We start from the raw sequence: 9,491 nt of genomic DNA on the forward strand, positions 1-9,491 counted from the left end.
GTAGTTGCATCATATCTACTCATTCCACTCATATGAAACGTGGTTGTATGTAAAAATACATACAAGTTTAATCTCATCTGGAGTAAATGAGTCAAACAAAAATATTTACATCATCACTTCTTCACTGCATACAGTTGTAGTTATGTCATCTCACCCCCATCCACTGTCCATATTTGGTCACAGGGACTATGCGTGCCTCAAACCAGGTCTCCACTGCTGTGTCATGACATCACCTCAGTGCAAGGGGCTTTATGTGGGTGAGCTAGAGCGTGGCAGCTGGACTTTCCAAGAGTCCAAACACAAAAATCACAAAAGGTCTCCAATTAGCGAAGCAGAATAAACAAAGGGGGACTCAAAACGTCAGAAATGGGGGTGGGATCAGGTGGTCATTGCAGGGGTAAACACAGAGGTAAACACTGGTTTGAGGGGAGTGATGAGTTGAATCATGCTCTGGGGCCTGTTTCAAAAACCAAGTTCAAAGAGGTATCTGGGTAACTTTGCTGGGTAAACCTGAAATCTATGTTTGGAACATGCAAAAGCTGTTTTTTTTTTATTATTATTTTACTCAGAAAAGTTATCCAGATAACTCAGTAAACCTGCTTCTTAGAAGAGGCCCATGCTTTGATGATGTATATGTTCTGCAGAAAATCAAGGCAAAATACACCTTCTCACTTAACCCTTGCGTGGACTCTCATAGCAGCTTCTGTGCACTCATTGAATCCTGGTCCCTCTTTGAAGAATGCCACTGAAACTGCACATGAGTGTAAAGTATGGCTGAAGGTCAGAGGCATATCCCTGGGTAGAAGCTCCGTTAGTTGGTGTGAACTCTGTGTGCCTGTGGTGGCACACATACAGTGTTGAAATTGTGAAAATGGGCTGCCACTCTTGCATACAGTAGTCTACTATAGCATACTATAGTCTAGGTCAGCAGCAAAAAGTCTGACTGACATGTTTGGGCACCTCAGGAAAACCTCTCAGTCCTCAGGAAACTCTTGTGGGAGGTATCCAAGAGATTTTTGATAAATCTTAGACACGCTACTCTGTGAAAGTGAGGTGTTACCAGCTAGAGGCCATGCAAGTCGTGCCAGATGAGGTACTTTGGAAATATGTGTCAGAGTTCCCTAGATTTTGCATTTTGAGTAATTAGAAATCAAGAGCCCCTTTGCCGGCAATATATAAGAGATTATTGGAACTTGATTAAAACACATAAAAGTATACATCTTTGAATGTGTTTGGAGGTGCTTTTGCAACTGTAGCCTATAGAGTTGGCACACTGTGTATAACCACATATTAATCAATTTAACGGTGAGATTGAGATGACTATAATCCTTTTATTTGTCTTGGGTGTAAAAGCACTCAGTATACCTCTACTATTAAAGCTACAACCTTAAGTCTGTAACAGGATTGTCCCGATTACTACAGTATAGATCATTAAATAACAGTCTTTGAAGCATTACATGCTGCTATCTGATATTATGACATAATTATTATATGTTAAGCATGGCAAAAGTGAGGCTGCATAACTGTAGTTACTTACAAATACCTTCAATAAGAAGTCATTAGAGCCAATGGTCGGCCTTAGTTGCAAAACTCTGTTTCCTACAGTAGCAGTGGATATGTTTGTGTGGTATAGTGTCTGGCAGTTTCTAAAGATATGTGCAACTTAAATTAATTCACGACATATCAAATTGTGGGTTAGTATTGCAAGTCTTTACTTAAAAATCTTAACCGGCTTTTATGTTGTGGTTTTGGCATGCCTGCAGCACAATGGGGTCACAGGGGAGTCAAGTCTATGTTACAAGACTAACAGATGAGGTTATTTAACATGTGAGAGCCTGCGTTAACAGGAGAAAATAGAGACGTCTTCTGCAATGGTATGCAACCCTGCAACCAAGGGTGGTGCCTCTGTTTTGAATATAGTGTTTTGTTATTTAACTGTTGTAAAAAAGTTGTATGGTCCTTTACATAAATATTTCTAAAGCAAGTTAGGGTGATTCAGACAAAGTTTTGTACCAAAGGCAGGCCCTGCTCCTGGAGTCTAGACACTGTTGATGGTGGTGTATAGACAGCAGTTGAATGGTGGAGCCTCATTCTTGGCCGAAACTCCTTCTTTGTAATTGCAGTGATTGAGCAGGACGCTCAGTCTGTAAGAAGGTATCACAAAAGTAGTAGTTTTAATTATGAGCTTATTGTCTTTCTTGTCGAGAGTTAGATGAGAGGATTAATACCACTCTCATGACTGTATGCTAAATATGAAGGTGCAGACAGCCACTGGTTAGTTTAGCTTAGCTTAGCACAAAGACTGGAAACCAGGAGACTGCTAGCATGGCTCTGTACATAGATGAAAAATCCCCCTACCATCTTCTTTAAAGCCCTATAATGAACACTTTACATTTTATTTGATTTATCAGTACAAAAAACTAGGCACAAAAACAAGTTATGGTTACTTTCTGTACTTCCTTGTTAACACCGTATTGTTGCCAGGCAACCAGCAGACATTCTAATATCATAAATCAATAAAATGCCACGCAAACTTTACTATTTTATGTAATTTTATTCTCAGTTTTAGTCAACATATATATTAGGCTATGCTTCATCACATTCCAGCGTGCAGTTTAAAATAGTGACCAAATCCTTGGCAAAATCAAAGATGATGCTGATGATATTGACCTTTGTGCTGAGTCAAGGATGAGGCTGAGTCATATCACACTAAAAAACCCATGACCCATGTCTTCCTTTTGTATATTTCCATGAGTTTTTCCACTTTCACAATAAAAAATACACCGAACTGGATGAACTCCTCACTGATGATGGTAAAATACCAGTGGCTCATTAATGTTTTCTCCAGACACAAAATGCACTTCCCACCACATTTGCTTAATTAAGTAAGAAGGTAGGACTAACAGCTGGAAGACATGTTTACACAAAAATGTTTCCACATCCAGAGTGCTTTGGCCTCTAAAGTCTTAAGAGCCCCTGTTCCGTTTAGCTCATTAAAGGTCTTTTCAATTTTGGCAAAAAAAAAAAAAACTATACATGAGGATGTTACTTTGTATGAACCCTTTATAAAAATTATAAACTTGTACACAGATCAACCTAATCAAATGCTACAAAACATTTTTGAATTGATACATTATTTAAGTACATACATATTTAATATTTACTATCATTACAAAATAAAACATTGCAATTATTTTAAATGACAGCTAACTTGTTTTGGCTTTTGTTTGGGTGGTGGAGAGATTTCTGATACATTTTTATGAATAAATAAACACTGTATCTCATCACCTTACTGTAACCCACAACTGTATTTGAGAGCACCCATATCTGGGACATCAAGGTTTTTCTCCTCAAGAGCTAGTGGAGATGTTACGGTTTTTCTATGTTCTTATGTCATAAGTTGTCTTTCACAGATCTCTATCCAGCCCTCCAGGACAGCTTCCTTTCTTTCTCAGAAGCCCCAAGCAACTCTTTGTTTACTCAACATTGTGTTCTTCCTCATCTTCCATACTTGGCAGCTCTTTTTCTGGCAGCAGCCCATAGCTGTTGAGGAAGGCCTCCACATCAGTGGCGAAGAACTCCTCATTCAGGTGCTGTGTACAGGCCAGGAAGTTTCCTAGTAGTTCTCCAGCCTTGTACACCAGCAGTGTAGGCAAAACCTCATCTGAGAACCGCTCAGCAGCGCCGGATGACACGGCATCAATCCTGCAGAACTTTACAGTGGGGTACTCAGTGGCCAGGCAGTCAAGGCAGTTGTTGAGCTCCTCACAACCTTTAACCCCAACCTTGTAGATGTGGACAACCACTACTGTGCTGTAATGCTCCTTCTCTATGACTTCTAGGAAGGCCTCTCCACTGTCCAGGTCATGCACACCATCAAACTTGGGCCCAAAGCTGAGTTTATCATGCATCTCCTGCATGCACCGCTTTCTGTATTTCTTTAGACATCCTTCATCTTCTTCCTTAAGCAATTCGTACTCTTGGACACTCATCTGAAAAAAATTAATTAAAACAATATTTAGGATGTATATTGGCTATGGAATTTGATAATTTGTGATTTATAATGATTGCTAGATGCATGCATTCATTCATTCAGGCAAGTGATTTCTAAAATAACTGCGAGAAGCTCTCACCAGACTTTTGTTTGCACTTTTTTTTTCTGTACTAGTGCTACACAAAGATATAGCTGTTTCATAATGCACAGTGTCCAAAGATCATCATCAAAGGCACAGTGTTTGCTGCCCATCAAAGTAAAAGTCTACAGTCTGCTGTGGTCTGCTTGGTTGTACCTTGCGGTTGAGGTTTGCTCTGGAGTTATCTTTTGGCTTGTTTGGGGATGACATTTGTCTCAGCAGTTCCTTTTTTGCTTGTGGCAAGTTTTCCTGGTCCATACTTTCCAACTTAAACCTTCTCCAGTCATTGATGACTCCTTTTGGACCTATGGAGAAAGCAAATAGCATTTTGTATTCAGTGACTGAAGCATAGTGACAAGTATATCTCAGGCTAGCCAACTTTGTAGTATCTTTTAATTCACTTCTTAAAACTCACTTTTATCGAAAAGCCTTTTCTTAAATTGTAACTGTTTAAATCCTGTTTTGGTTTTATTTTTTTATGCTCCTCATTGTTTTACTCTATTATATGATATACTTTCTACTCTTTATTCTGTTTTGTTGTAAAGCACTTCATAACAGCAGAAAAGTGTTATATTAATAAATGATTATTAATAGTATTAGTGTATATATCTTAAATATTTAGTAAGATGGTGTAAAGGCAGGATGAGGCAACAAAAAGTCCTCGTCCAGCTAGAGTAACTTTGTTGGGGTTTCATAACGTAGCAATGATATGTTAAGAGGCCTTGAGGCAGTCAGCTAACCTTTAGTCTGTTAGCCTCTAGCCCTAACCCCTGCCTGCTAGCCTCCAGCCTGCTAGTAAGCAGCCTTGTGTTTCTGGACACCTCCACTGCCGCGCCCCACTTGGTCAGCATGTCCAGGCCAACAATACAGGGTTCTTGTATGCTGGCCAGCCAGAATTGGTGATTGGCGTACTCTCCCCAGTGCATGTAGTCTTCACTCTGGCCTACTGGCCTCCACCCTGCCCATCAGTCAGCTAACCTCCAGCCTTCACTCCGGCCAGCTAGTGACCGGCCATTTTCTTTTGCTTTGTAAAATGATAATGTGCAGCTATGAATATTCGGTGGGTATTGTGTATACTGTTTTAATTTACGGATTAAGGCTTCATCCCAGCATTCTAGGAAGTGCACTAATTGCATCCCTGTTGCATAAGAAGAAGATTAGCGTGTCATGTACACTGCCAAAGCTCAACAGATCTGTGCTTTGCTTTGGTCTTCCTGGATAAGTAGTTGCTCTGTAATCAATGCTTTTGCTTTGCTATTTATAACATTCTGTTAATTAAGTTAATGATTTAAATCTATTAAAAGCACAAATAAAATAACACTGACTAATAACAGAAATTTATGTTTGCACAGATAGATAGACCAGATGCTGTGTGATGTTTGAAAACACTGTTTCTACTCACCTGTGTGGGTTGCGGTCTCTTCCAGATCAATAATTCTGTCAGACATTTTTCTGGTTAGCAATCTGTAAGACAAAACAAAGAGAATCAGCCTGCGTTAAAGGAGGTCATTCATATAATGTAGATTGCATGATTCGGACTTTTGATGTTTGAATGAATTATTATTTTACTTCTTTAAGGTGTTAATGGCCTGTAACACTTGCTTGGTCTCATTGTTCTCAATTAGATAATTGTATAGCTATAGATTTAAAACCTTTGCACTGTGAGAGAGCAACTGGATACCAAGTGAGTCCCATGATATTTAATTAAATTAATGTAGTCTAAGAAGATTACTGAAATAGAACAGATCACTCTCTTGCTTGCTGTTAGCCCTTAGCGCTGCTGTGTTAAAATGGAACAGATGGAATTAGGAACTAAAAGCATGAAACCATAAAGAAAAAACCCAAACACAATCATACAAACACAACAACGGCAAGAACAACATATATGTGCGTATCAAACATAATTGATGCATTTATTTCTACATTAAAAGTGTTCCATATTATGACGTGTGATTTCATGTGCACATAATTGTTCATCATTTACACACACAAAATCCATTTTAATCTCACACTGTTTTGTAATTCCTGTGGTATCAGTGTTTGGACCAGCAGATGTGTGTGACGTGTGGACAGCCAGTGTCCAATTGGATAAAATGGTTTCAGTTAGTGAAGTCTTCCCTCCTGCTGATCTGGGCTGATGATCTTTGTGGCAACCTCTCCAACCCCAAAATCCACAAGTAGAGATTTGCCATGATTAGTTCTAGCATGAGCAACTGAAGTCATGTATAAATGTTTCACTTCAGTACATGTATGTGTGTGTGTAAGAGACAGACAATAAACTCTTGTAAACAGCTGACTTTCAATTAGACACAGACCCATGACTAAATTATGAACGAAAAGAAAGAAACGTTTGTTCTCATTTTATGCAGAAGCCTTTTCTTTAAAACAAGAAAGAAACTAAATCAAAATTGGTAAAACATCTCTATATGATACCTAATGTTGCAACAAAGTGTTAATGGCAAATTATGTACATGAAAAATCAACATGCCCCCCCAAATCAGTCTTGAATGTATGTAAAAACATACAGATCAAATAACTTCTCCTATTACATCCATTCAAAACCAAACTTTCAATTTGTAAACACTTGTACACAAGTTTTAGCTGATTTCACTCCATTATCTTAAAAAATAAGAGACGTCAATAACGTTTTTCTTACCTCTCACAAGTCCTCCCTTTGTATCAGTAGCTAACCTTGCACTGGTCTACACTTGATCACTTCAGTAAGCTAATGTGTGGCTGGATGGTGTGTGTTTTTGTGTGCATGCGTGTATCTTTTCCAGCCAATGAGCTTGGTCTAATGGAGATTTCAAAAAAGACCCTATTGACCAAACAGAAATAGTGCATAGATCCTAAGAGGATTTCTCTTCGGGAATTAGAAGCCTCTACTTGATAAAGGCCCAACTACACACAATGAAGAGAGTGAGAGAGAAAGAGAGACAGGGAACTGTGTTGCATTTCACTATTATAAACAGCACATTAAGAGTTAACTCAAACAAGGGCACAATATCCCTGAGATGAACTCTCAAATAAAGTGATCTTGTCTGGAATTCAAAGTTCTGCAAGGCATAGCGCTTCACACGAAATTGAACACATGATGGGAATCTTTCAAAATACAAAACACTGCTAGCGGCTGGGGAAAAGTTAGTGATGCTTTATCATGTGCTTCTTCATTATTTTCAACACAAACACCACCCTATAGTCTCTTCTCCCTGCGTAAACCTTTCTTCTTGTAGCTCACCACAAGTAGCATTAAAGCTAAAAGAATACTTTTTTATATTCACAATATAAAAAATACATATGTATAGAGCAAACATAACATAGCAAATGTTTTATGGTTAAGCACATAAGTTCTTGAAGTTATGGGGGAATTAAATTATTAAAAAGTTGTAATTCTACTTCTAGTTTTAGTAATTTCATGGTTTTATGTCTCCATCTCTCAAGAATTTCCGCTTTTCACTGGTGGAAGAAGTATTGAGATGTTTTACTTGGTAAAAGTACCGATACTCCAATGTAAAAACATGCAATCAAAATCTTACTTAAGTACAGTATTATCACCAAATTTTGCTCAAAGTATCAAAGTTAGTGTACTCATAATGCAAAATGGACCATGTCAGAGTGTCATAACTATATGATTTGAGTTTAATTACAGATTCATAAACATGTAAGCAGCAGTTTAATGTTGTCGAGTTGGGTAGTTTAAACTGTAACAATGAATATTGTATAGCCGTCATCTGTTTTACATATAAAAATCTTAACTATCATTTAGTGGAGTAAAAAGTACAATAGTTCCCTCTGAAATGTAGTGAAGTAGAAGTATAATGCTTCATAAAAGAGAAATACTTAAGTACATCAAAATTTAAGTAAGAATGTACTTAGTTATATTCCAAAACTATTGAGTTTATAGTGGAAAGAAAGCAATCCATTATTCTCATCAACACAAGTACCCAAAAAAGTTACATATTCATTTAATTATATATAAGGGTCTCTGTGACAGTTTCCCTGTTCTGCTCATGGATGTATGAGTGCCAGCATAGCTTTATATTCCCCTTTGAGAAGTTGTTAATAGTGCATATTCTCAGGTTTTGGTTTCACCTTAGAACAGTATATTCAGCCAATACATTTGAGGCTGTTTATTTCCACATGCTGCAGTGTGAAAAGAAATACCTTTCATGCTGAATGCTGAATCACTGCACTGCAAATAGGAAGGGTGAATACTCTCCACACCCTCGTGGTATTTTCTAGGAGAGCTCATGCAACCGTGTTTGACTCCTGTCCTTCGCCTCTGTGTCTACGTCCTGTATTTATTGGCTTAAAGGATTACAAGACTTTTTTATTCAGGCACACACAGTATGGTGTCAGGTGGGGTTTCATTATTCTCAGTCACTCATTAAGCATAGGTTGCTTAAAATGGATTCAGCAGATTATTTAGCACCTTCTGTTCTAGAAAAAATCAGCTACAGCACTGAGTCCAATATTAGCCTCTATCTATCTATCTATCTATCTATCTATCTATCTATCTAATAAACAATTTGTGTGTTTCCTGTAAAAGAACTGATAATGTGTTCAGACAACCAAAGAACACAAATCACATACTACTGTATGTGCACGTAGGCAACATTACCTAGAATTCAATTAGCAGAAACCTTGCATAGGAGTGTCTTGATGGGTACAAAGGATTGTGTATGTGTGCTCCATTCAGAGTCGCTCTGTTACATCATCATGGATCATTGGATCACTTCTCTTGGCAGGACAGCAGGGTCACACTGGGCCAGCTCTTCAACACCTTTAAGCAGTCAACGTTCAGCCTTTGTGATTTGGGCCTAAAATAATAATGCAGTTCTGCTTGTTGACATTCTCACAAGACCTTACATGGCTCATCCACTTCAGACTAATTGGTTTCATAATACAGTTTTTCTCAATTGCTTAAACACTATAAGCAGGCTTTTGAAAAAATTTCAAAACCATAATTCCATTTTTAAAAAACACACCCACTTCCCTAAACTCTACACACAACTACCTTCCTTTCTCATTGCCTACACCATGTGCTCATTGAGAAAGCACTAACTTTCAATATTGTTCACTCAAGTCAGCATTGGTTGAGCTCAATTAGTACACAACTACCAGGTGGAAACACATACTGTCATACCTTATCATACACCAATCAGATGCTTCAATACATAGATAAAAGGGCCAGTGTCAGTTCATTCAGTTTTCGAACAATGGATCCAGAAAGATGTGAAGGAAGAGGTAGAGGACACCAGAGAGGAGAAGGGGGAAGATAAGGGGGAGGAGGAAGAGCAGTATGTAGAGAGGAGTAATAGGTGAAGGAAGGGGAACAGTAGGAGTTAGAGGAGGAGA

At 38.2% G+C, this 9,491-nt stretch overlaps 1 protein-coding gene across 1 annotated transcript; it reads right to left on the reverse strand.

Annotated features, from left to right (window-relative positions):
• Positions 1 to 3,476: 3,476 nt before the first annotated feature.
• Positions 3,477 to 5,581, reverse strand: pdcb (phosducin b). The gene is made up of 3 exons (XM_046068851.1): positions 5,536 to 5,581; positions 4,290 to 4,438; positions 3,477 to 3,992 (listed from the first exon to the last, which is right to left on the reverse strand). Exons 1-3 carry the CDS (start codon positions 5,579 to 5,581, stop codon positions 3,477 to 3,479), a joined length of 711 nt encoding a protein of 236 aa, XP_045924807.1.
• Positions 5,582 to 9,491: the final 3,910 nt, after the last annotated feature.

This window comes from Micropterus dolomieu, linkage group LG01 (genome assembly GCF_021292245.1).
Source record: "Micropterus dolomieu isolate WLL.071019.BEF.003 ecotype Adirondacks linkage group LG01, ASM2129224v1, whole genome shotgun sequence".
In the NCBI taxonomy this organism is placed as follows: Eukaryota; Metazoa; Chordata; class Actinopteri; order Centrarchiformes; family Centrarchidae; genus Micropterus; species Micropterus dolomieu.

Coding starts and splice junctions, on each gene's coding strand:
- pdcb (XM_046068851.1), bottom strand. CDS start 5,581: ATGTCTGACAGAATTATTGATCTGGAAGAGACCGCAACCCACACAG. Junction 4,439..5,535: donor AGAGACCGCAACCCACACAG/GTGAGTAGAAAC, acceptor CTTTCTCCATAG/GTCCAAAAGGAGTCATCAAT. Junction 3,993..4,289: donor GAGCAAACCTCAACCGCAAG/GTACAACCAAGC, acceptor AATTTTTTTCAG/ATGAGTGTCCAAGAGTACGA.